The 27,381-nt window shown below is 54.5% G+C and overlaps 1 protein-coding gene across 1 annotated transcript; it reads left to right on the forward strand.

Moving 5' to 3' along the window:
- MBD2 (methyl-CpG binding domain protein 2) lies at window positions 1–26,890 on the forward strand. Its single transcript, XM_057405730.1, has 7 exons — window positions 1–159; window positions 1,007–1,144; window positions 6,176–6,266; window positions 6,864–7,041; window positions 7,687–7,812; window positions 23,579–23,645; window positions 26,882–26,890. Exons 1-7 carry the CDS (start codon window positions 94–96, stop codon window positions 26,888–26,890), a joined length of 675 nt encoding a protein of 224 aa, XP_057261713.1. The 5' UTR covers window positions 1–93.
- Window positions 26,891–27,381: the final 491 nt, after the last annotated feature.

The raw sequence follows: 27,381 nt of genomic DNA on the forward strand, positions 1-27,381 counted from the left end.
CCGAGCGGGAAGAAGTTCCGGAGCAAGCCGCAGCTGGCCCGGTACCTTGGGAATTCCGTGGACCTGAGCAGCTTCGACTTCCGCACGGGGAAGATGATGCCCAGCAAGCTGCAGAAGAACAAGCAGAAGCTCCGCACCGAGGCTCTCAACCCAGCCAAGGTTGGGGTTTGGGGGCTTTTCCCCCTCTTTTCCGGGCCCCGTTCCCGGCGCCTGGAATCGCTTCCACGGAGCCCCCTTTGGGACCCTGCGTGGGAGCCTCGGGTCCTGCCGGGAACCCCCTTGGATCCCGCTCGGATCCTCTTTCCCCCCTGTTTTCCCATAGGGATCCACTCCCGTTCCCTCTTTTCCCACTGTTTTCCCAGAGGGATCCATTCCCATTCCCTCTTTCCCCCCTGTTTTCCCATAGGGATCCACTCCTGTTCCCTCTTTTCCCACTGTTTTCCAATAGGGATCCACTCCCGTTCCCTCTTTTCCTTCTGTTTTCCAAGAGGGATCCACTCCCATTCCCTCTTTTCCCACTGTTTTCCCATAGTATCCATTCCCATTCCCTCTTTTCCCACTGTTTCCCATAGGGATCCATTCCCATTCCCTCTTTCCCCATAGGGATCCACCCCCCATCCCTCTCTCCCCATAGGGATCCACCCCCTTCCCTCTGTTTCCCATAGGGATCCACCCCATAGGGATCCACCCCCCTTTCCTCTCTTTCCCCATAGGGATCCACCCCCTTCCCTCTTTTCCTTTCCCCATAGGGATCCACTCCCATTCCCTCTGTTCCCCATAGGGATCCACCCCCCTTCTCTCTGTTTCCCATAGGGATCTACCCCATAGGGACCCACCCCATAGGACCCACCCCGCTCCCTCTCTCCCCATAGGACCCACCCCATAGGACCCACCCCATAGGGACCCACCCCATAGGGACCCGCTCCCTCTCTCCCCATAGGACCCACCCCATAGGATCCACCCCATAGGGACCCACCCCATAGGACCCACCCCGCTGTCCCCATAGGGCAAGCCAGACCTCAACACCACGCTGCCCATCCGCCAGACCGCCTCCATCTTCAAGCAGCCCGTTACCAAGGTAACCAATCACCCCAGCAACAAGGTGCGCGCGGACCTGCAGCGGGTGATGGACCAGCCGCGCCAGGTGAGCATCCCGGCGGGAATTCCGTTGGATGAACCCCTTCATCCCTGCGGGAGCTCCGCGGGATCACAGCAGACCCCGCGCGTCCCCCCCGTGCTCCTTGGGGGGGGGGGGGATCCCAACGGGTGTGCATCTGGGATGGGATCTGTGGGGGATCCCAATGGGTGTGCATCCGGGATGGGATCTGTGTGGGATCCCAATGGGTGTGCATCCGGGATGGGATCTGTGGGGGATCCCAATGGGTGTGCATCCGGGATGGGATCTGTGTGGGATCCCAATGGGTGTGCATCCGGGATGGGATCTGTGTGGGATCCCAATGGGTGTGCATCTGGGATGGGATCTGTGGGGGATCCCAATGGGTGTGCATCCGGGATGGGATCTGTGGGGGATCCCAACGGGTGTGCATCTGGGATGGGATCTGTGGGGGATCCCAACGGGTGTGCATCCGGGATGGGATCTGTGGGGGATCCCAACGGGTGTGCATCCGGGATGGGATCTGTGGGGGATCCCAATGGGTCTCCATTGTCCTCCCGCAGCCGTGGCATCCCCATGGCCCTTTGTGCGCTGCACCCACTGCCCCCAGCGGAATTCCAGACACCTGGAATGCTGCCGCAGCACCCAACAGGGGTCGGAATCCCACCCAGGCTCCCCCTAAATCCATGTGGGAAAGGGGAAGGAGCCGCTTTGGGACGCCCCCAAGGCCTCCCTCGGTCCCATCGCATCCCATTCGCATCCCGTGGCCTTTCCGACCCCTGCCCTTGTCCGTGTTGGGAATATCCTGGAATGCTGCTCCCTGCTCCAAGCTGGAATGCTGTGATGGGTGTAGGTGGGAGAGGTGGGACCAGGAGCATGGGAAAAGCGGGAAAGCAAGGAATTCCTGTTGGTATTCCCGGGATCCCGGCGCTTCCCAAGCAGGGTTCTGTGCTCCCCGGTGGTACCCAGCGGGATGCAGGAGCATCCTTCCCGCCCGCATCCGTGGATGCATGCACACGCATCCGGGTTTTCCCCTTTTCCCAAGGGAAAACCTCTTTTCCTGCTGGGATCTGTTGGGATAAGGCAGGGAAAAGGTGCTGGAAGGCTTTATTCCCTATGGAGCACTGGTCCCTTAGGAGCATGGATCAGTGTTGGGATGGGGGCCGGGATGCTGAGCTCCCACTCCCGTGTCCTTCCTCCCTCGTGCTCCAACCCTTGGCCCCAAATTCCATGGGAAATCCTGGCCCCAAATCCCAGCATTCCCAGCATTCCCTAAGCATTCCCTTTGGCTTTCCCCCTTACGTAGGGATCCCAGCTCCTCCGACGTCGGGAATCCCTTCCGGGACCTGGGAATGGTGGGGAGCCATCCTCACTGATGCCGAAGGGGAGACCCAAACCTTGGTCCTCCTTGACTGTGCTATCCATAGGGATGAATCCATAGGGACAAATCCATAGGGACGAATCCATAGGGACGAATCCATAGGGACGAATCTATAGGGATAAATCCATAGGGACGAATCCATAGGGATGAATCCATAGGGACAAATCTGTAGGGATAAATCCGTAGGGACAAATCCATACAGGACAAATCTGTAGGGACAAATCCATAGGGAAAAATCCGTAGGGACAAATCTGTAGGGATGAATCCATATGGGACGAATCCATAGGGATAAATCCATAGGGACAAATCCATAGGGACAAATCCGTAGGGACGAATCCATAGGGATAAATCCATAGGGACAAATCACAAATCCGTAGGGACAAATCCATAGGGACAAATCCGTAGGGATAAATCCATACAGGACAAATCTGTAGGGATAAATCCATAGGAACAAATCCATAGGGACAAATCCATAGGGATAAATCCGTAGGGACGAATCCATAGGGACGAATCCATAGGGACAAATCTGTAGGGATAAATCCATACAGGACAAATCTATAGGGACGAATCCATAGGGACAAATCCATAGGGACAAATCACAAATCCGTAGGGACAAATCCATAGGGACAAATCCGTAGGGATAAATCCATACAGGACAAATCTGTAGGGATAAATCCATAGGAACAAATCCATAGGGACAAATCCATAGGGATAAATCCGTAGGGACGAATCCATAGGGACGAATCCATAGGGACAAATCTGTAGGGATAAATCCATACAGGACAAATCTATAGGGACGAATCCATAGGGACAAATCCATAGGGACAAATCACAAATCCGTAGGGACAAATCCATAGGGACAAATCCGTAGGGATAAATCCATACAGGACAAATCTGTAGGGATAAATCCATAGGAACAAATCCATAGGGACAAATCCATAGGGATAAATCCGTAGGGACGAATCCATAGGGACGAATCCATAGGGACAAATCTGTAGGGATAAATCCATACAGGACAAATCTATAGGGACGAATCCATAGGGACAAATCCATAGGGACAAATCCATAGGGACATCCCACCCACCCCACCCCATCCCATCCCAGTGCTTCCAACCCTGCAGACACCCAAGGACCAGCTGCAATCTCTGCTTTTCACTGATTCATCCCTATATAAATCCCCCCCCCTCCCCAATAACATCCCGATGTTAAGGATAGGGATGCTTTTCCATGAGGAATAATGGAATTGGGATGGATTCCTTCGGAGAGACGCCTTCCCGCCGGCTCCCGTTGGCTTGGATTCCCCCAAGGGAGAGGAGCAGCTCCCAATGGGAAAGGATTCCTGCCTTTGGGATGGGGACCTGGGCTCTGCCCTCCTCTGCTGCCTGCTCCGGCACGGGGAAAAGCAGGGATCGAGGTGGGATGGACACAGGGGTCCCTTGTGGGGTAAATCACAGCTTGGCATTCCTGAAGGTGGGATGTGCGGTGTCGGGAAGGGAAGGAGGCAGGGGTGGGCATCTTGTGGGGCATCTTGTGGGGCATCTTGTGGGGCATCTTGTGGGGCATCTTGTGGGGCATCTTGTGGGGCATCTTATGGGGCATCTTGTGGGGCATCTTGTGGGGCATCTTGTGGGGCATCTTGTGGGGCATCTTGTGGGGCATCTTGTGGGGCATCTTTTGGGGCATCTTGTGGGGCATCTTGTGGGGCATCTTGTGGGGCATCTTGTGGGGCATCTTGGGGCATCTTGGAGTGTCTTATGGAGCATCTTCGGGCATCCTGGGGCATTTTAGGGCATCTTATGGGGCATCTTATGGAGCATTTTGGGGCATCTTGGGGCATTTTGGGACATCTTATGGGGCATCTTGGGGCATTTTGGGGTATTTTGGGGTATTTTGGGGCATCTTATGGGGCATCTTGGGGCATCTTATGGAGCATTTTAGGGCATTTTGGGGCATCTTGGGGCATCTTGAGGCATCTTAGGGCATCTTATGGAGCATTTTGGGGCATTTTGGGGCATCTTGGGGCATTTGGAGGCATCTTGGGGCATTTTGGGGCATCTTAGGGCATCTTATGGAGCATCCTGGGGCATTTTATGGGGCATCTTGGGGCATCTTATGGGGTGTCTTAGGGCATTTTGGGGCATCTTGGGGCATCTTATGGCCCTGTGTGGAGCATCCCGATCCCTGCAGCATCCCCGTCCCCGTGGGTACCAGTATCCCTCTCCGGGCTCATCCCCGTCCGTACAGGGAAGCGAAGGAGCAAATCCCGGTGCTGGGAATGGGGTCTCCCCTCCGGACCCTCTTCCTTGCACCCATAGCTTATAGGGGCTGTGGTTCCGTGTCCTACGGAAGCAGAGCCTGGATTTGGGGACCCTGGGCCTTGGAATGGGGAAGGAAAACGGGAATAAAGGGGGAATTCCTCAAGTGGGGGTGATGCTGGGGGAGCGGGAATCAGTGGGGCACCGACTTGATGGGATCCTGGGTTCCTGTGTCGGAATCCCGGTGTTCCTTTCCCTTGGGATCGTGGCTCACTGGGATGCGTTGGAAGGGAGGCGGAACGAGGCGCAGAGGGGGAGCTGTCGGGAATGGGATCTCCGGATGGGGCTGTGGGATCCGTGGATCCAAACCGCGTCCCGAATGCATCCCGATGTCCGGAGGGGAGCGCTTAAAGGGGTGCTGCAGTGTTGGGGGGGGGATCCCTCTGCGTCCCGATCCCTGCGTCCCGATCCCTGCATCCCATGCCTCTGCATCCCGATCCCTGCATCCCGATCCCTGCGTCCCGATCCCTGCGTACCAATCCCTGCATCCCATCCCTTTGCATCCCAATCCCTGTATCCCAATCCCTGCATCCCATCTCTCTGCATCCCGATCCCTGTATCCCGATCCCTGCATCCGATCCCTCTGCATCCTGATCCCTGCATCCCGATCCCCGCGTCCCAATCCCTGCATCCCATCCCTCTGCATCCCGATCCCTGCATCCCGAACCCTGCATCCTGATCCCCGCATCCCGATCCCCACGTCCCAATCCCTGCATCCCATCCCTCTGCATCCCAATCCCTGTATCCCAATCCCTGCATCCCATCCCTCTGCATCCCGATCCCTGCATCCCGATCCCTGCATCCCGATCCCTGCATCCTGATCCCTCCATCCTGATCCCTGCGTCTGATCCCTCTGCATCCCGATCCCTCCATCCCGATCCCTGCATCGCGATCCCCCCATCCTGATCCCTGCATCCCGATCCCCCCATCGCAATCCCTGCGCCCCATTGATGCCATCCCATAGCTGCAGGGACAGGACACCGGGAATGCCGTTAACCCTCCGGAGCGCGCGCTGGGATGAGCTCTTCGTCTCCCGCTCTTCCCTATGGATTCAGTGGGTCCCTTCCCCCCCCATCCCGCTCCGTGGGCCCTTCGACGGCTTCCCATGGGATGCGAAGCCCCATTGGGAAGGGAATTCCATGGATCCTGCGGGTGGGAAGGATCTGATCCCGGACCCGGCGCCCGCTGCCGCCACGCCATGACCCCATTCCCGACGCCCGGAATATCGCCCGTGGGGCTCCCCCGCTCGTCCCGACGCCGCTTTGGGGCTGAACGCGGCGTTTTGGGGTTTGTTTTTTTTTTCGTTCCCGGATTTTTGGGGTCGTTTTTAAGGGAATTCCGCGCGTTTTTGGGGTCCCGTTGCAGCTGTTCTGGGAGAAGCGGCTCCAGGGGCTCAGCGCCTCCGACGTGAGCGAGGAGATCATCGGGGCCATGGAGCTGCCCAAGGGGCTGCAAGGTACCGTGGGGCTGACCCACGGCGTGTGGGGCAGCGGGGTGTGGGGTGGGGGGGTCAGAGCAGGTTGTGGTGATGTAGGGGGGTGCTATAGGGGGGTGTAGGGGGCTATAGGGGGCTATAGGGATGCTATAGGGGCTATAGGGATGGTGGAGGGATGCTCTAGGGATGCTCTAGGGATGCTCTAGGGGGCTATGGGGATGCTATAGGGATGCTATAGGGATGCTATAGGGATGCTACAGGGGGCTATAGGGATGCTATGGGGATGCTGTATGGATGCTGTAGGGATGCTATAGGGGCTATGGGGATGCTGTAGGGATGCTATAGGAATGCTATAGTGGGCTGTAGGGATGCTATGGGGATGCTATAGGGATGCTATAGGGGGCTGTAGGGATGCTATAGGGGCTATGGGGGTGCTGTATGGATGCTATAGGGGGCTATAGGGATGCTGTGGGGATGCTGTATGGATGCTATAGGGGCTGTGGGGATGCTGTAGGGATGGGGCAAACTGTGATGCAGGATGAGCCCCACAAGTGCAGGATGAGCCCCACAGGTTGAGCCCCACAGGTGCCGGCTCCCGCTGACCCCTCCGCCCCCCAGGTGTGGGTCCGGGGAGCGCGGCGGACGCGGTGCTGCCGGCGGTGGCCAGCGCCCTCCACACGAGCTCAGCACCAATCACGGGGCAGCTCTCGGCCGCCGTGGAGAAGAACCCGGCGGTGTGGTTGAACACGGCACAGCCCCTCTGCAGGGCGTTCGTCGTCACGGACGACGACATCAGGTGGGTGACCCACGGCGGCCTGACCCATAGCGGCGGTGACCCATAGCGACCTGACCCATAGCGGCGGTGACCCATAGTGGCAGTGACCCATGGCGACCTGACCCATGGCAACCTGACCCATAGCGGGTGTGACCCATGGCAACCTGACCCATAGCGACCTGACCCATGGCGGCCTGACCCATAGCGGGTGTGACCCATGGCGACCTGACCCATAGCGACCTGACCCATAGTGACCTGACCCATGGGGATGTGACCCATAGTGGGGGTGACCCATAGCGACCTGACCCATGGCAACCTGACCCATAGGGATGTGACCCATAGTGGGTGTGACCCATGGGGATGTGACCCATAGGGATGTGACCCATAGCGGGTGTGACCCATGGGGATGCACACACGCACGCACAGGGGATGCCGAGGTGAGCGCTGTCCCGTCAGGGCCGGTCAGTGTTGCTGCAGCTCCATCTCTCGCCCTTCCCCATGGATCCCTGTATCCCGTCCACCCCTTCCCTCTCAGCCCAAGGGCCCCGGTCCCACGGCTCCGCTCCCTCCGGCTCCGCAGTGGGCGCGGGGGTCGGGCCCCCCGTCCCGATCCGGTGTCCGTGGGGAGCTCCGAAGGGATTGATCCCGGTGCTGCCGTCCCCGTAGGAAGCAGGAGGAGCGGGTGCAGCAGGTGAGGAAGAAGCTGGAGGAGGCGCTGATGGCCGACATCCTGTCCCGGGCCGCGGACACGGCGAGGGACGCGGACACGGATGTGGGGCAGGGGGGCGAAGCGTAGGAACGGATCAGGTGAGGGATCCCATGGGGGTCGGAGCGGCCGGGCCCTATGGGAGCGTCCCCGCATGGAAGGGGACAGGGATCGGTGGGGAGGATGGAGAAGGGGCGTCCGTCCTGGTCCTTGGGGTCAATGGGGGGAAGCAGTCACAGGGATTCCCTTTCCCCGTCCTTTGGGATCAATGGGGTGAAGCACTCACAGAGATTCCCTTTTCCCGTCCTTTGGGATCAATGGGGTGAAGCAGTCACAGGGATTCCCTTTTCCTGTTCCCTGGAATCAATGGGGTGAAGCAGTCACAGGGATTCCCTTTTCCTGTTCCCTGGAATCAATGGGGTGAAGCAGTCACAGGGATTCCCTTTTCCTGTCCTTTGGGATCAATGGGGTGAAGCAGTCACAGGGATTCCCTTTTCCTGTCCTTTGGGATCAATGGGGTGAAGCAGTCACAGGGATTCCCTTTTCCTGTTCCCTGGGATCAATGGGGTGAAGCAGTGCTGCCCCATAGCATGCAGTGGGGATGGCAGCAAGAGCCTGATCCCGGTGGTGGAATCAGTGTCCATAAGGAATGCACCGGATGCTCCCGGTGCCGCCGGGATCTGACCCTTGTGTTGTGGGCACGAGCTGCTCGGCACCCCCCACATCCCGGCGCCTTCCAGGATATGGGGATTTCCCAGTGATTTTAGGGTTTTCTTCCCATCAAACCCTCAATTCCCGAGCGTTCCTGCCGTAAAACCCCGCAGCTGTGGGTCACCCCGAGGGAAGCCAGCTGAGAGCGATGCTTTCGGGTGCCCTTTTAGGCCCAAATCACCATCGTAAACCCCTTGTTTTGCCCCAAAACGCCCACTTCCCTACGGCCCCGCGGCTCGGTGCACGGAACAGGTTACCCCGGGGCAGCAGCCTGGGCGCTGTGAGCTCGTGGACCCGTTCCCACCTGCACTGGGGTTGCGTGTGCAGGCTGGGCCCTATGAGCCTGCCCTTTACGTCCGCCCTCATGGCTCGTACGGGCAGCGTGAGCGCGGTTTTGGGTGCCCGGGGTGGTGACCCGGTGCGTACAGCTGTGTGTATGCACGTATATATGGGCCTGCAAGCGGTGCCCCGGTGTGTAGGGCTGGTGTGGAGGACTCAAGGCTCTGTGGGTTCCCAATGGGGTCCCGGAACCCATTAGGGCGGGCGCGGTGCATTCAGCGCTGAGGCGCGCGGGGGATCGCTCCCCCGAAGGCACCCGAGCCCTTTTCCCACTCACCCTGCTCGTATCCCGAATCCTCATTGCGTAAACATGAGGGTGCCTCCCGCCTCATGCATATGCAAATCGCGTTCCCGCGTGGCGCCTCCTGTTGGCGGGCGTTGTGGGTGGCGGGGTTTGCAGACGTCGTTTTCCCTCGTTCCTTTTCCTTCCTGTGGGTCCTGTTTAGGCGCTCGGTGCTCGGCCGTGTGTGGGGCCCGCCCCACTGCTGCCCCACAGCCGCACCTCCCGCAGCGCTGCCTCCAGCCCCGACTCCTATGGTTCTGCTTCACCCATCGCAGCGGGGGCTTCGCCAGCGCCTCACTGCGGACCCTTGGTTCCCTGCCACCCCTGTTCCCGTCGCAGGCACCCATCCCGTTGCACCCCAGGCTTTTGGGGCCACGGGGAAGCCCCCGCGATGTGGGGTGAAGGAGGCCGCGCGGGGCAGGGAACGGGTCCGACGTGGGGCTGAGCAGAGGGAACCGCGCGCTTGCGCCGTGGCGCTCTTCCTACGGGGCCGGGCCCGCGGCGTTCCTATGGGGAAAAGTGAGGATTCCCATCTCTTTCCCAGGCACCTTGGACCGACTCATCCCGGGACGAGCTCCCTATGGGGCAGAGGCACTTTTCCCCTCCGGTCTTCCGCTGCAAGAGGAGACGGATACGGCTTTGGATAGCATTAAAACCAACGCCTTTTCTAGACGTTTTCCACCTATTTTTGATGTATATATCCTACCCGAAAAAGCGACTTTATTTTGTGCCCCGCGACTCAAAAAAAACCCCAAAATCCCCTTTTTTTAAGTACCGGAACCTCACCTTTTTAACCCAAAAAGCCGAGCTTTTGGTGGCGCCGGGTTTCAAACCGAGCGGGACGCGACCGCCGGCACCGAGCACTTGTTCCTTCCCTGCGGATCCCGGCGAGGACGGAGGCGCTCCGGGCGTGCAGTGAGTGTACATATGGGGTGGTGGGGGGGGGGGGGGGGGGGGGGGGGGGGGGGGGTCACACCGCGCGTCCCGGGGCCGTCCCCCCGTGAGGAGAAGTAAAGGATGGATCCCGTTGGGAGCGGAGTCGTGTCTGTGTCCTGGGGAGGGAGCACGGGGCAGGGGTTGGGGTGCGTGGGATGCGTTGGGAACGGGGCGGAGGGATGCGGAGCGTTGTGATGGGGAGTGGGTGCAGTGGGGTGCGGAGATGGGGCGGAGCGGCGTGTGGGGTACCCATAGCATCCCTGGTACCCACAGCATCCCTGGTACCCACAGCATCCCTGGTACCTGCAGCATCCCCGGTACCCGCAGCATCCCTGGTACCCACAGCATCCCCGGTACCCACAGCATCCCTGGTACCCGCAGCATCCCTGGTACCTGCAGCATCCCCGGTACCCACAGCATTCCTGGTACCCACAGCATCCCTGGTACCTGCAGCATCCCTGGTACCCACAGCATCCCTGGTACCCAGAGCATCCCTGGTACCCACAGCATCCCCGGTACCCGCAGCATCCCTGGTACCCGCAGCATCCCTGGTACCCACAGCATCCCTGGTACCCACAGCATCCCTGGTACCCACAGCATCCCTGGTACCCAGAGCATCCCTGGTACCCACAGCATCCCTGGTATCCACAGCATCCCTGGTACCCAGAGCATCCCTGGTACCTGCAGCATCCCTGATACCCAGAGCATCCCTGGTACCCAGAGCATCCTCAATACCCAGAGCATCCCTGGTACCCACAGCATCCCCGGTGCCTGCAGCATCCCCAGTACCCACAGCATCCCTGGTACCCACAGCATCCCTGGTACCCACAGCATCCCTGGTACCCACAGCATCCCTGGTACCCACAGCATCCCTGGTACCCACAGCATCCCTGGTATCCACAGCATCCCTGGTACCCAGAGCATCCCTGGTACCTGCAGCATCCCTGATACCCAGAGCATCCCTGGTACCCAGAGCATCCCCGGTACCCACAGCATCCCTGGTACCCAGAGCATCCCTGGTACCCACAGCATCCCTGGTACCCAGAGCATCCCTGGTACCCGCAGCATCCCTGGTACCTGCAGCATCCCTGGTACCCACAGCATCCCTGGTACCCAGAGCATCCCTGGTACCCACAGCATCCCTGGTACCCAGAGCATCCCCGGTACCCACAGCATCCCTGGTACCCACAGCATCCCTGGTACCTGCAGCATCCCTGGTACCCACAGCATCCCTGGTACCCAGAGCATCCCCGGTACCCACAGCATCCCTGGTACCCACAGCATCCCTGGTATCCACAGCATCCCTGGTACCCACAGCATCCCTGGTACCTGCAGCATCCCTGGTACCTGCAGCATCCCTGGTACCCACAGCATCCCTGGTACCCACAGCATCCCTGGTACCCAGAGCATCCCCGGTACCCACAGCATCCCTGGTACCCGCAGCATCCCTGGTACCTGCAGCATCCCTGGTACCCACAGCATCCCTGGTACCCAGAGCATCCCTGGTACCCGCAGCATCCCTGGTACCCAGAGCATCCCTGGTACCCACAGCATCCCTGGTACCCAGAGCATCCCTGGTACCCGCAGCATCCCTGGTACCCAGAGCATCCCTGGTACCCGCAGCATCCCTGGTACCCACAGCATCCCTGGTACCCGCAGCATCCTCAACACCCACAGCATCCCTGGTACCCGCAGCATCCCCAGTACCCACAGCATCCCTGGTACCCAGAGCATCCCTGGTACCCGCAGCATCCCTGGTACCCACAGCATCCCTGGTACCCGCAGCATCCCTGGTACCCACAGCATCCCTGGTACCCACAGCATCCCTGGTACCCGCAGCATCCCTGGTACCCGCAGCATCCCTGGTACCCACAGCATCCCTGGTACCCACAGCATCCCTGGTACCCACAGCATCCCTGGTACCCACAGCATCCCTGGTACCCGCAGCATCCTCAACACCCACAGCATCCCTGGTACCCAGAGCATCCTCAACCCCCGCAGCACCCCCGGTACCCGCTGCAGCTGCTCATGGTGCAGTTCCGGCCGCAGCCTCACGGGGGCGCCGCAGCACAAGGAAAGAGCCGGGTCCGTGCAGGCGGAGGGAGCGGGGCTCATTTTGGGCTCATTTCCTTGGTTTTGGGGTCATTTCTGTGGGTTTGGGGTCATTTCCGTGGGTCTGAGCTCATTCCTGCGATTCTGGGCTCATTTCCTTGGTTTTGGGGTCACTTCTGTGATTTTGGGGTCACTTCCTTGGTTTTGGGCTCGGTTCTGGGCTCATTTTGTGTGATTTTGGTCTCATTTTGTGTGGTTTTGGGCTCATTTTGTGTGGTTTTGGGCTCATTTTGTGTGTTTTGGGGCTCATTTTGTGTGATTTTGAGTTCATTTTGTGTGATTTTGGGCTCATTTTGTGTGGTTTTGGTCTCATTTTGTGAGATTTTGGGCTCATTTTGTGTGATTTTGGTCTCATGATTTTGGCTCATTTTGTGTGGTTTTGGTCACATTTTGTGTGATTTTGGCTCATTTTGTGTGATTTTGGTCTCATTTTGTGTGGTTTTGGTCACATTTTGTGTGATTTTGGCTCATTTTGTGTGATTTTGGTCTCATTTTGTGTGGTTTTGGTCACATTTTGTGTGATTTTGGTCTCATGATTTTGGCTCATTTTGTGTGGTTTTGGTCTCATTTTGTGTGGTTTTGGTCACTTTTTGTGTGATTTTGGCTCATTTTGTGTGATTTTGGTCTCATTTTGTGTGGTTTTGGTCACATTTTGTGTGATTTTGGTCTCATGATTTTGGCTCATTTTGTGTGGTTTTGGTCTCATTTTGTGTGGTTTTGGGCTCATTTTGTGTGGTTTTGGTCTCATTTTGTGTGATTTTGGCTCATTTTGTGTGATTTTGGCTCATTTTGTGTGATTTTGGTCTCATTTTGTGTGGTTTTGGTCTCATTTTGTGTGATTTTGGCTCATTTTGTGTGATTTTGGCTCATTTTGTGTGATTTTGGCTCATTTTGTGTGATTTTGGTCTCATTTTGTGTGGTTTTGGGCTCATTTTGTGTGGTTTTGGTCTCATTTTGTGTGATTTTGGCTCATTTTGTGTGATTTTGGCTCATTTTGTGTGATTTTGGTCTCATTTTGTGTGGTTTTGGGCTCATTTTGTGTGGTTTTGGTCTCATTTTGTGTGATTTTGGCTCATTTTGTGTGATTTTGGCTCATTTTGTGTGATTTTCGCTCATTTTGTGTGATTTTGGTCTCATTTTGTGTGGTTTTGGGCTCATTTTGTGTGGTTTTGGTCTCATTTTGTGTGATTTTGGCTCATTTTGTGTGATTTTGGCTCATTTTGTGTGATTTTGGTCTCATTTTGTGTGGTTTTGGTCTCATTTTGTGTGATTTTGGCTCATTTTGTGTGATTTTGGCTCATTTTGTGTGATTTTGGTCTCATTTTGTGTGGTTTTGGGCTCATTTTGTGTGATTTTGGTCTCATTTTGTGTGGTTTTGGTCACATTTTGTGTGATTTTGGCTCATTTTGTGTGATTTTGGTCTCATTTTGTGTGGTTTTGGTCACATTTTGTGTGATTTTGGTCTCATGATTTTGGCTCATTTTGTGTGGTTTTGGTCTCATTTTGTGTGGTTTTGGTCACTTTTTGTGTGATTTTGGCTCATTTTGTGTGATTTTGGTCTCATTTTGTGTGGTTTTGGTCACATTTTGTGTGATTTTGGTCTCATGATTTTGGCTCATTTTGTGTGGTTTTGGTCTCATTTTGTGTGGTTTTGGGCTCATTTTGTGTGGTTTTGGTCTCATTTTGTGTGATTTTGGCTCATTTTGTGTGATTTTGGCTCATTTTGTGTGATTTTGGTCTCATTTTGTGTGGTTTTGGTCTCATTTTGTGTGATTTTGGCTCATTTTGTGTGATTTTGGCTCATTTTGTGTGATTTTGGCTCATTTTGTGTGATTTTGGTCTCATTTTGTGTGGTTTTGGGCTCATTTTGTGTGGTTTTGGTCTCATTTTGTGTGATTTTGGCTCATTTTGTGTGATTTTGGCTCATTTTGTGTGATTTTCGCTCATTTTGTGTGATTTTGGTCTCATTTTGTGTGGTTTTGGGCTCATTTTGTGTGGTTTTGGTCTCATTTTGTGTGATTTTGGCTCATTTTGTGTGATTTTGGCTCATTTTGTGTGATTTTGGTCTCATTTTGTGTGGTTTTGGTCTCATTTTGTGTGATTTTGGCTCATTTTGTGTGATTTTGGCTCATTTTGTGTGATTTTGGCTCATTTTGTGTGATTTTGGTCTCATTTTGTGTGGTTTTGGGCTCATTTTGTGTGGTTTTGGTCTCATTTTGTGTGATTTTGGCTCATTTTGTGTGATTTTGGCTCATTTTGTGTGATTTTCGCTCATTTTGTGTGATTTTGGTCTCATTTTGTGTGGTTTTGGGCTCATTTTGTGTGGTTTTGGTCTCATTTTGTGTGATTTTGGCTCATTTTGTGTGATTTTGGCTCATTTTGTGTGATTTTGGTCTCATTTTGTGTGGTTTTGGTCTCATTTTGTGTGATTTTGGCTCATTTTGTGTGATTTTGGCTCATTTTGTGTGATTTTGGCTCATTTTGTGTGATTTTGGTCTCATTTTGTGTGGTTTTGGGCTCATTTTGTGTGGTTTTGGTCTCATTTTGTGTGATTTTGGCTCATTTTGTGTGATTTTGGCTCATTTTGTGTGATTTTCGCTCATTTTGTGTGATTTTGGTCTCATTTTGTGTGGTTTTGGGCTCATTTTGTGTGATTTTGGCTCATTTTGTGTGATTTTGGTCTCATTTTGTGTGGTTTTGGGCTCATCTGAGGCTGGGAGCCATCGGCAGGGGTTTGGCCGGGGAAGCCAAGAGGTACCGCGCAGGAAAGGTTCGTTAATAGCCATCATTAATAGCCATGATTATTGTAAAACAGTAATATATAATCATACATATCTACGTAACGTATACAAACATAAATCTTTATTTAAATTTACGCATATTTTATGTATATAAATATAAATTTGTATAACTATATATATAAAACTTAAACATTTATCAATAGCATTAATATATAAAATTATATAATTACAGGTAAATATATATATCAATATTTAAATAGATAAATATGTTAAAATTATATTTATTAATAAGAATTAATAAGAATTAATAAACCCTATGTTTATATATTTATATAACATATTTAAATACTTATAAAATTCAAATAGATATTGATAGTAAGTATATATATAATATTATATAATGATATTATAATAACATATTTATACACTCATACATTTATATATTAGTATTTTCATAAAATATATATTTATTTATGAAAATACAGATGCAATATATAAAATTATAATAATTATTAATAAGATAATTAATTAATAATGAATGAGGGATCTCCCACGTGCATTTGCCCACGTGAACCCACAGCAGCTGAGGGTGGACGGGGAAAGGAAGGGTCCCCCCATGGGGCAGACCCACGGGAGGCCGTGGGCACCTGCAGGGAGGGCTCAGAGCTGTGGGTCTGGGGGTCCCCAGCACGTCTGCGCTGCCCATTGTGCTCCATCGTGGGGTGATGAGTGAGACACGGTCAGTGGGGCTGGGACCCTCCTCGTGTTCTGAATGGGGCTGCTGGGACAGGATGGGATGGGATGGAATGGGATGGGATAGGATGGCATGGGGATGGGATAGGATAGAATGGGATGGGATGGGGTCAGATGGGATGGAATGGAGTGGGATGGGATGGGATGGGATGGGATTGGATGGCATGGGGATGGGATAGGATAGAATGGGATGGGATGGGGTCAGATGGGATGGAATGGAGTGGGATGGGATGGAATGGGATGGGATTGGATGGGATGGGGTGGAATTGGGTAGGATGGGATGTGACAGGATGGGAGTGGATGGGATGGGATGGGTTAGGTTAGGATGGGATGGGATCAGATGGATCGGATGAGATGGGGTGGGATAAGATGGGATGGGATGGGATGGCATGTGACGGGATGGGATGGGAGGGGATGGGATTGGGACAGGATAGAATAGGGTAGGATGGGATGGGATGGGATTAAATGTAATGGTATTGGGTAGAACAGGGTGGGAGGGGATGAGACAAGAAGAAGGCAAGGGGAAGGCCAGGTGGGAAGGGGATGGGAGGAGGAGGGAAGGGAAGGGAAGGAAGGGAAGGGAAGGGGAGGGAAGGGAAGGGAAGGGAAGGGAAGGGAAGGGAAGGGGAAGGGGAGGGAAGGGAAGGGAAGGGAGGGAAGGGAAGGGAAGGGAAGGGAAGGGAAGGGAAGGGAAGGGAAGGGAAGGGAGGGAAGGGAAGGGAAGGGAGGGAAGGGAAGGGAAGGGAAGGGAAGGGAAGGGAAGGGAAGGGAAGGGAAGGGAAGGGAGGGAAGGGAGGAAGAGGGAAGGGGAGGGAAGGGAAGGGAGGGAAGGGAAGGGAGGGAAGGGAGGAAGAGGGAAGGGGAGGGAAGGGAAGGGAAGGGAGGAAGAGGGAAGGGGAGGGAAGGGAGGGAAGGGAGGAAGAGGGAAGGGAAGGGAAGGGAAGGGAGGGCCGGGAAGGGAAGGGAAGGGAAGGGAAGGGAAGGAAGGGAAGGGAAGGGAAGGGAAGGGAAGGGAAGGGAAGGGAAGGGAAGGGAAGGGAGGGAAGGGAAGGGAAGGGAGGTGATGAAGGGTGCACTTACCCGGGGTGTGGGTGCATCTGCAGCCTCACGTCCCCTTAGGGGCATCAGGCGAGGGGAAGCTCCCCTGCATCACCTGGTGCCATTGGCTGCTGGGGTCCGTTCACCCCATCCGAGGGCCGGATCCGTCCCCATGGATTCCAAAGGGAATTGTGTGGGGAAGTGGTTTATGAAGGAGAGTTCGGGTTCCTTCGCCTTCATTTCCATGCCCGGAGCTGTGGGGAGCAGAGAAGATGTGGGGCAGTAACTGTGGGGCTGTTCACAATGGAACGGGACCCGGGCTGAGATCCCAAGGGATGGGACAAGAGGAACCGGCCTCAAGCTGCCAAAGGGCAGGTTTAGATGGAGCTGAGGAACAATTCCTGCCCCTGGTTCTGCCTGAGTTCATATGAATGCTCCCAGGACCTTGGGCATTACCCAGTACGATCCCAAACACTGATGGAATGAATGGTCCTGGATCCTTGCTTCCACAACAAGCACCCCATCCCACCACTGTTAATGTCAACTGCTCCCACAACAAAAAGGACTCAGATTCCATTGACTTTATAGGACCAATGAAAACGATCAAACCCCTCTGACCCCTTGATGGCTTCAACGATAATACCGGTGTCACAGGCAGAGGAGCTTCCCTCTGCCCAGTGCTGCTCCCTAATCCTAACCCTAACCCTAAACTTAACCCCCAAACCTAACCCTAACCCTAACCCTAACCTGAACCCTAAGCCTAACCCAACCCTAACCCTAACGGCTAACCTTAACCCTAACCAATAACCCTAACCCTAACCGTAACCCCTAACCCCAACCCTAACCCTAACCCTAACCCCTAACCCTAACCCCTAACCCCTAACCCTAACCCTTACTGTAACCCTAACCCTAACCCTAACCGTGTACCTGCAGTGAGAACAGGAGGGATCCTGAAGGACCATCCCTATCCCATGGGATCCTCTCTGTGCTCTCACCCCTGGGACGGGCTCGGGGCTGCTCATTCCCAGTGGGAAGTGAGTGGGGTGCAGAGATTGAGCGACCGCTGCTTTACCCAGGCACCGGCGCTGCCCTTCGGCCTGCAGCACCCAGTGCCCTTTGTGGTGGTGCTGAGCGGTGCAGCACCGGGTACTGAGAGCACTGGGGACACTGAGAGCACCGGGGGCACTGAGAGCACTGGGGGCACTGAGAGCACCGGGGGCACTGAGAGCACTGGGTACTGACAGCACTGGGGGCACTGAGAGCACCGGGGGCACTGAGAGCACTGGGTACTGACAGCACTGGGGGCACTGAGAGCACCGGGGGCACTGAGAGCACCGGGGGCACTGAGAGCACCGGGGGCACTGAGAGCACCGGGCACTGAGAGCACCGGGGGCACTGAGAGCACTGGGTACTGACAGCACTGGGGGCACTGAGAGCACCGGGGGCACTGAGAGCACTGGGTACTGACAGCACTGGGGGCACTGAGAGCACCGGGGGCACTGAGAGCACCGGGGGCACTGAGAGCACCGGGGGCACTGAGAGCACCGGGTACTGACAGCACTGGGGGCACTGAGAGCACCGGGTACTGGGAGCACTGGGGGCACTGAGAGCACCGGGTACTGAGAGCACCGGGTACTGAGAGCACTGGGGGCACTGAGAGCACCGGGTACTGAAAGCACTGGGTACTGAGAGCACCGGGTACTGGGAGCACCGGGGGCACTGAGAGCACTGGGGGCACTGAGAGCACCGGGTACTGAGAGCACTGGGGGCACTGAGAGCACCGGGGGCACTGAGAGCACTGGGGGCACTGAGAGCACCGGGGGCACTGAGAGCACCGGGGGCACTGAGAGCACTGGGGGCACTGAGAGCACCGGGGGCACTGAGAGCACTGGGGGCACTGAGAGCACCGGGGGCACTGAGAGCACTGGGGGCACTGAGAGCACTGGGGGCACTGAGAGCACCGGGGGCACTGAGAGCACTGGGGGCACTGAGAGCACCGGGGGCACTGAGAGCACTGGGGGCACTGAGAGCACTGGGGGCACTGAGAGCACCGGGTACTGGGAGCACTGGGGGCACTGAGAGCACCGGGTACTGAAAGCACTGGGTACTGAGAGCACTGGGGGCACTGAGAGCACCGGGGGCACTGAGAGCACTGGGGGCACTGAGAGCACCGGGTACTGAGAGCACCGGGTACTGAGAGCACCGGGTACTGGGAGCACTGGGGGCACTGAGAGCACCGGGTACTGAAAGCACTGGGTACTGAGAGCACCGGGTACTGGGAGCACCGGGGGCACTGAGAGCACTGGGGGCACTGAGAGCACCGGGTACTGAGAGCACTGGGGGCACTGAGAGCACCGGGGGCACTGAGAGCACTGGGTACTGAGAGCACCGGGTACTGAGAGCACTGGGGGCACTGAGAGCACCGGGGGCACTGAGAGCACTGGGTACTGAGAGCACCGGGTCCTGAGAGCACTGGGGGCACTGAGAGCACCGGATACTGAGAGCACTGGGGGCACTGAGAGCACCGGATACTGACAACACCGGGGGCACTGAGAGCACTGGGGGCACTGACAGCACCGGGTAATAAGAGCACCGGGGGCACTGAGAACACTGGGGTACTGAGAGCACCGGGTACTGACAACACCGGGGGTACTGACAGCACTGGGGGCACTGAGAGCACCGGGGGTACTGAGAGCACCGGGTACTGGGAGCACCGGGGGCACTGAGAGCACTGGGGGCACTGAGAGCACCGGGGGTACTGAGAGCACCGGGTACTGGGAGCACCGGGGGCACTGAGAGCACCGGGTACTGAGAGCACCGGGTACTGAGAGCACCGGGGGCACTGAGAGCACCGGGTACTGACAGCACTGGGTACTGGGAGCACCGGGTACTGGGAGCACTGGGTACTGAGAGCACCGGGTACTGAGAGCACTGGGTACTGAGAGCACCGGGTACTGAGAGCACCGGGTACTGAGAGCACCGGGGGCACTGAGAGCACCGGGTACTGACAGCACTGGGTACTGGGAGCACCGGGTACTGAGAGCACTGGGGGCACTGAGAGCACCGGGTACTGAGAGCACTGGGGGCACTGAGAGCACCGGGTACTGACAGCACTGGGTACTGAGAGCACCGGGTACTGAGAGCACCGGGTACTGAGAGCACCGGGGGCACTGAGAGCACCGGGTACTGACAGCACTGGGTACTGGGAGCACCGGGTACTGAGAGCACCGGGGGCCCTGAGAGCCGACCGCGTCTGTTGGGCGCTCCAAGGAGCCGACCCTCAGGGCGGGTTGGAGCGCTGTGGGGATGCTGTGGGGCAGCGCAAGGCCTGGGCCGCCGTGGTTGACGGGGGGCGTTTGCAGGGCGCCCCAAAGCAATGGGTGAAGGGGGGGGGGGGGGCGCAATCACTGCGCACCCCCGGTGTTTCCTGCCTGCCTCTGTCTCTGGGTCTGACCAGCGAAGCACAGGGGTGCAGGGCCCCACTTGTGGGGGGCAGGAGGGGATGAGCAGGGGTTGGACTGCGGTCAGCTGGGGGCGAATCATGGGTGGGGAGCAGCAGCGGGGAGGAGCGGGGACGTGGGGTTTGTAATGGGCCAGGACCTGGGCGTTATTAATGCGTTATTAATGATTAGTGTGTTATTAATGCAGTATTATTAATGTGTTGTTGTTAATGTGTTGTTGACGCAGTATTATTACTGTGCTATTAATGCGTTGTTATTAACGTGTTATTCATGCGTTATTATTAATGCGTTGTTAATGTGTTGTTACTAATGTGTTGTTGATGCAGTATTATTACTGTGTTATTACTGTGTTGTTATCAATGCATTATTAATGCATTGTTAATGTGTTATTAATGTGTTATTATTAATGCGTTATTACTAATGCGTTATTAATGTGTTATTAATGCAGTATTATTACTGTGTTATTACTGTGTTGTTATTAATGTGTTATTTATGCGTTATTAATGCGTTGTTAATGTGTTACTAATGTGTTATTATTAATGTGTTACTAACGTGTTGTTATTAATGTGTTATTAACACGTTATTAATGCATTGTTAATGTGTTATTAATGCGTTATTAATGTGTTATTATTAGTGCTTTATTAATGCATTACTATCTGCGTTATTAATGCAGTATTATTAATGTGTTGTTGTTAATGTGTTGTTGATGCAGTATTATTACTGTGCTATTAATGTGTTGTTATTAACGTGCTATGAATGCGTTATTATTAATGCGTTGTTAATGTGTTTTTATTAATGCGTTATTAATGCATTGTTAAGGTGTTATTCACGTGTTATTACTAATGCGTTATTAATGCATTGTTAATGTGTTACTAACGTGTTATTACTAATGCGTTATTAATGCATTGTTAATGTGTTACTAACGTGTTATTACTAATGCGTTATTAATGCATTGTTAATGTGTTATTAACGTGTTATTACTAATGTGTTATTAATGCATTGTTAATGTGTTATTAACGTGTTATTACTAATGTGTTATTAATGCACTATTATCCGTGCCTTATTAATGCAAAATTATCAATGCGTGATTATTATTAACGTGTCATTAACAAACGCGCAAAGGTCTGTTAACAGTGACGGGAACGCAGCCCGGCTCTGATGGCTCTGGGCCGGAGAGCAAAGAGGGGCAGGTGTGGGGCGGCGATGGGGAGAGCCGAGGTGATGTGGGTCCGGCGGGTTCTGCCCTTTCCAGCCCCGACTGTGCCCCGATCCCGAGGGCCCCATCGGGTGCATTGGGGCCTGGGTGTGCGGAAAAGGGAATTCCTCGTGGGCAACGCGACGTTAACAACAGACGCGGGGGTAACAGCGGAACGTCGCCCCCCATCACAGCCCGGCTCGGCTTGGTCAAGTGGAGGCCCCGCTTCACAGCATCTTGAAGCATCCCCTGACCCACGGCTCCGCTCGATCAATCACCCCCTGCCCCACGGCTCCGCTCAATCACCCCCTGCCCCACGGCTCTTCTCTACCAGGCCCACCCTGAGCTGTTTGCCCAGGACCACATCCAAGATGCTTCTGAGTACCCCCAATAATGGAGACTCCTCAACAGCCCTGAGCACCCTGTGCCCGTGCTTGGTCGCGCTGCGTCCCCACGGCCCCTGGTCCTGTCACTGGGCTCCATCTCCTCCTCGTCCTCCCTTCGGGTGTTCACCTACGCTCACAAGATCCCCCTTAAACCCCTCTCTTCTCCAGGCTCACCCCCCCAGCTCAATAGGAGCGATGCCCCGGTCCCAGCCCCAGACCCGTGCGCCTTCATTGCGCTCTCTCCATCACGCCCACGTCTCCCTCGCACTGGGGACCCCACGGCCGCGTCAGGGCAGGGGCTCGTGCCTCGTACCCTGATTGGGGTAAAGCAAGGTGGGAATCTGGCTTCAATGGCAAGAAAATGAGCCGGGCCGAGGGTAACCCCCTCAGTTTTACAGTCTGGATTTCCCATAGATCGTGCGATTGGGTGAAAATCTGCAGTTCTGCGTGCCCGTAGGTTTCATGGCTTGATTTCTCACTGCTTTTCAACCAGGAAGGGAAGGAAAAGCTTGCACGTGCGAAAACCAACGCCACAAACCGATACTGCCGGCACCGGAGACACCGCGACCTCCCTCGGAATAGAACAAATACATTAAAAATGTATTTAGGTGCATTTAAACATGCATATTATTTCACAGACGAGCGTAATGGCTTCCGAGGAGCTATTAGGTTTTAGTAAGCAAACCCCACGTTTATTTGTATGACTTTGAAGAAAACTATTCAACAAAACTGACGGTAATGGGGCCCCTTTAGGTTTCATTATATAAACCTTAATTCAGGCGTTAGGATTATTAATCCAGGCAAGTGCCGTGGGCCTAAACGGCTCGTTACACAAACACTTTGCATACGTTTACTAATAAACTCATAAATCGCCCATTATTATTAATTGGATTTTTCTAAAGCGTCCAGATTTGGGGCTTAAACAACGCAACGCGCGTGCCCCCCGCGTCGTGCTTCGTCCACCCTCACATCCTGGCACAGCGAGCTCAGCAGAGCAGGAGCGCGGTGCAGAGGTAACCCGTCACCAAGGTCTCCGGTGCCGCTGATGTGAAGGGTTAACCGATGTGCAGCGGGGTTAGGGTTGAGACTCTTGCTTAACTGTGCTTAGTTGTGCTTACTCAGCACTGATCGTGCGTGCCGGGGCAGGGTGGGAGGACCAAGGCCGTTGATAGGAGGAAGGAACAGGAGCTCCAGCTCTCTGCACCCCCAAAGTGAGTGAAATCAGCTTCGCGGGTTGGACAGTGACCGAATCACCAGGGAACGCGATGAACAGGTCAGGGAAGAGTCGTTTACTTCCTCTTGAGACCCTCGCCCGCGACCACCAGGAGGCACTGCGCAAGCGCAGAGGACCTTTGAGCTCATTATACTATGAAGCGGGGTGGGGGTAGGTCATGAATATGTATAGGCGTGTTGTGCAACCTCATGAATACGTAATAGTTTAGAGGACAGATATGAAGGAGGACAACGCTGAGGTGTGCATGCCTTTGGAGGAGCGATCCCCCATGCGCCTCGGCGCTGAACGAAGCACACCTACTTTACAGCTTTAGCGGGTTGTGGAGTCTATCCGCGTTGTCACTGCAGCCCGTGCACAACGGGCATTCTTAGCTATGATTTAACACAAATCTGAATTCGGGTGTGAAAAGGGTTTTTTAAAAGTGGTGTTTTGTAACATGAGGACCCAGGCCTGAACTGGTGCTTGAAAGGCATCAGGACGTGACCGCATCGGGACGTGACGGCATCGGGACGTGACCGGGTTCTGAGCAGCTCAACACATGGACAAGGCAGAGCAGGGGGTGAGCCGTCCGCGTTACATGGGGAAAGAAGGGGTGAAGGGACGTTGTTGGCAGGGACATTGAGGATTCCAGCTTCCTCCTCTGCGGTTCTACTCCTTCGGTAGCGAAGCCACGGTCAAGTCGAGGCGCAAGGAGAGCCAAGGGACTGGAGTTTTGGACCAAGAAGAGAAGGTAAGAAAAGGCCCAAGGGAAGAAAGTGCCACTTTCTTCCTGGTTGAGGCATGAAACTGGAGTAAACGAGGTAGGATGGAGTGGAACCCAAGTGACCGCTGCCCCACAGAGCCTGAAACTGCTGCCTTTCCTAAGATCTGTGCTCGGGGGCGTCTTTGGTTCTGCTTCTTTTCAATTTGCACTGTAAATGTTGAGTCACTTGAACGGGATTTAATAAAAAGAAACGGGAACAAAATCCAGCCTGGGATTCCTGTGATTGGGCATGAACTTCTCAAACAGAAGTGTGTCACGCAGGGATTTCCCCATAAAACCGGCGGCCAGGCTGGGTCTTCTCCTAGGGAAAGAGAAAGGGGAAGGATTGGCTACGGGGCCTGTGTCGTGCACGGAGATGGGCTTGTATTTGGGACCTTTATCCTCCATAGAGCCCCCTGCCCTGTCAGGCTCATCCTGAACACGTTCAAGGAGAAATCACTGCTCATGAAAGGGGTTTACCTGCAGTTCCACTCAGACCTTCCTCCGGAGGGACAGGAGCAAGAGTGAAGGGACAGGGTTAGGGTTAGGGTTAGGGTTAGGGTTAGGGTCAGGTAACCACCCAGGCTATGTGGTGCAGTGGAAGGAGATGTAATGAGGCACAACAGAATGTCCTATCACCCTGCTTTAGGCCGCCTGGGAGCTCTGCAGATCCACGTGGTTAAATGTATGAATACATAAATATATCATAAATCCTTTGGCCAGGAAACGTGAGATCTGCAAGGTTAAAATTGCGCTTCGCTCTGCTTCATTTCCTATGCATGAACAACAGCATCTAAACCCTGTGCGAGCCAAATCTCAAGGGGAAACCATTTCTGTTTCATAGAATCATAGAACAGTTTGGGTTGGAAAGGACCTTAAGATCACCCAGTTCCAACCCCCCTGCCATGGGCAGGGACACCTCACACTAAACCATGGCACCCAAGGCTCTGTCCAACCTGGCCTTGAGCACTGCCAGGGATGGAGCATTCACAACCTCCCTGGGCAACCCATCCCAGTGCCTCACCACCCTTCTTTTTGCCTAAATTTTGCCTAATTTTCACCATTTTCATCAGGTAGCAAACAGTTGTGTTTGGTTTTCTTTTCCCAATGGGTCTTAGAGTGGAGTTTTGCACTGATACGGGTGTGAGACTTTGTAGACGTTACCATGGCACTGCACAGCTCACTCACCACCCCAATAAAGCCTCTCCCAGGGTGTTTCCTTGTAGGATGCCTTTTGAGTGGCTTGAGAAGGGCAGCTTCAACCTGGACAAGTTCACATTTCAATGTTGTGGGGAGCTCGGTGAGGTGGGGAAGTGCCACTTGTGGGGCTGGAGCGAAGGTACATCAGTTTTGCCTAAAAATCACATTTCTAAGCTCAAAGTGCTCTTTAGTCCTGTTGTGTTGTCCCAGTGGCATTGATGGGTGGGTAGCACGAAACCACAGTTATGAAATAGCTTAAGTTGGAAGGACCTCTGGAAGTCGTCTTGTTCACCCTCGTGCTGTAAGAGGGTTCCATGAAGATCAGGTTGCTCCAAGCCTTGGCCAAACAGTTTCATGTACCTCCAAAGAAGGATGAGCCCACAACCACCCATATTTGACCACCTCCAGAGGAGGATGAGCCCACAACCACCCATATTTGACCACCTCCAGAGGAGGATGAGCCCACAACCATCCATATTTGACCACCTCCAGAGGAGGATGAGCCCACAACCACCCATATTTGACCACCTCCAGAGGAGGATGAGCCCACAACCATCCATATTTGACCACCTCCAGAGGAGGATGAGCCCACAACCATCCATATTTGACCATCTCCAGAGGAGGATGAGCCCACAACCACCCATATTTGACCATCTCCAGAGGAGGATGAGCCCACAACCATCCATATTTGACCCTCTCCATGGTGTAAATGTTTCTCATTACATTTAATTGGAATTTTCAGTCCTGGAACGTGGGTCCATTGCTCCCATCACTGCACACTCAGAGAAGAGCCTGGTTCTGTGCTCTCTGCCCCCTTCCCTCGCGTAACTGAAGACCACGGGGTCTCCCCACATCTTCCTCTGCTAAAGATGAATAAGCAAGCTTTCCCAGCATCATTTCCTGCCGGCTCTCCTGACCGTGGATAATTGGGAAGTTCAGGTTTCAGGCCGATCGGGTTGGCGTCTTTCACCAGCCCTAAAAGGTATCTCACTTTTCGCTTTTCCTCCATTAAGTTTTCATTGCTCAGCTCTCAAAAGCGGAAGCTTTTTGAAGAGCATTTTATTGCCCCGATTTGCCCCGGTTTTGGTGTCATTTATGCAGCATCCAGGGTCCGGGCAGTGGTTATGGTCTGCAGCGAAAACCTGAATACAGGACAGTGAATCAGCCTGGAGCGAGCTGCAGTCGAATGCTGTCACTGGTATTCATGTGCCAGCGGTAGGTGCTCTCAGACCCATTGCTTTCGGGCTGACAGAGGCGTTCGTTGCAGTTCTTTGGAACAAATGCAACGTATTTGAGCAGGAGAAAATGCTGCCCACAGCACGCTCGTACATCCGAGCGTTGAGAGACTCCTCCTCCCAGCTCAGCTGTTTTCTGGCTACATCAAGTTGGCCTAAGCTGTCCGAGCACCCATTGCCTCCTGTCACTCTGTGGGGCTGGATGCAAGCGGCGTGCTCAGACCCACAGAATCACAGGATCCCAAACCGGGTTGGGTTGGAAGGGACCTTAAAGCTCCTCCAGCTCCAACCACGGGCAGGGACCCCTTCCACTGGAGCAGCTTGCTCCAACCCCTGTGTCCAACCTTGAGCACTGCCAGGGATGGGGCTTGACTTTCAACCTGTTGAAACTAAAACCCCGTGGTTCCTGTCCCCATTCCCCCCAGCCCGGTGCCCACATCCCAGGGCATTCACACCGGGCCAGCCCCAGCCATTCCTTGTTCTGCAGAAGGAGGGGATGACGTGCACCAGGGTTCAGCCTTGCCGTGGTGGGAGCTGTGACAAGTCTGATTTGGGCTGCCTCCAGGGTACGTGTGCAGAATGCACGCATCCCATAAGGCTTGGGAATGGAGCCTACGGAGGAGGTGTCTGTCTGGAAACAAGCAGCCTTTGGGAGCGCTCCATTGGACACGATCCACGAGCAGTTTGCTGTTTCCAAGGATCCTGGGATTGAACAGCGTAGACAGAAGGAAACCCAACCTGCTTAGTCTGGGGGCCTTAATTCTCCCCACTCTCTGGGGTTTATTGCAGGCAGAATAGATGGAGCCGAAGGCTGATGTTGGGTGATGGAGTCGATATATGGCCATTGAGGATCCTGTCCTGAGACACCAAGCTGTCCTGAGACACCAAGCTCTGCTTCTGTAGAGAGCCCTGGTCCTGTTTGTCCGTGGGCTTATTAAGACCTTACCATAAATCCTGCTGAAAAACAACCACCCTAAAAGTAAATAACCCCCCTAATGCTCTGTCCCAGTGGAGTAGAGACTTCAACATGAGGCACTTCAACCCTTCAACATCCATTCCCTAAGGAATGCCATCCAGAGGGACCTCGACACGCTTGTGAGGTGGGCTGATGCCAACCTCATGGAGTTTAACCATGCCAAGTGCAAGGTCCTGCACCTGGCTCCATCCCCGGCAGTGTTCAAGACCAGGTTGGACGAGGCCTTAAGGTGATATGATTTAGCGTAAGGTGTCCCTGCCCACAGCAGGGGGGTTGGAATTGGATGATCTTAAGGTCCTTTCCAACCCTAACT

This window comes from Pezoporus wallicus, unplaced genomic scaffold (assembly GCF_028554395.1).
Source record: "Pezoporus wallicus isolate ANWC-B61680 ecotype Strahan unplaced genomic scaffold, APGP_CSIRO_Pwel_v1 scaffold_13428, whole genome shotgun sequence".
In the NCBI taxonomy this organism is placed as follows: Eukaryota; Metazoa; Chordata; class Aves; order Psittaciformes; family Psittacidae; genus Pezoporus; species Pezoporus wallicus.

What these genes read in the sequence shown, in the direction of transcription:
- MBD2 (XM_057405730.1), top strand. Translation starts at nt 94, where the DNA reads ATGATGCCCAGCAAGCTGCAGAAGAACAAGCAGAAGCTCCGCACCGAG. An exon ending in GTCACGGACGACGACATCAG is followed by an intron (nt 7,042 to 7,686) that starts GTGGGTGACCCA and finishes CCGTCCCCGTAG; the next exon opens with GAAGCAGGAGGAGCGGGTGC. An exon ending in GTGGGGCAGGGGGGCGAAGC is followed by an intron (nt 7,813 to 23,578) that starts GTAGGAACGGAT and finishes CTCCTTCGGTAG; the next exon opens with CGAAGCCACGGTCAAGTCGA.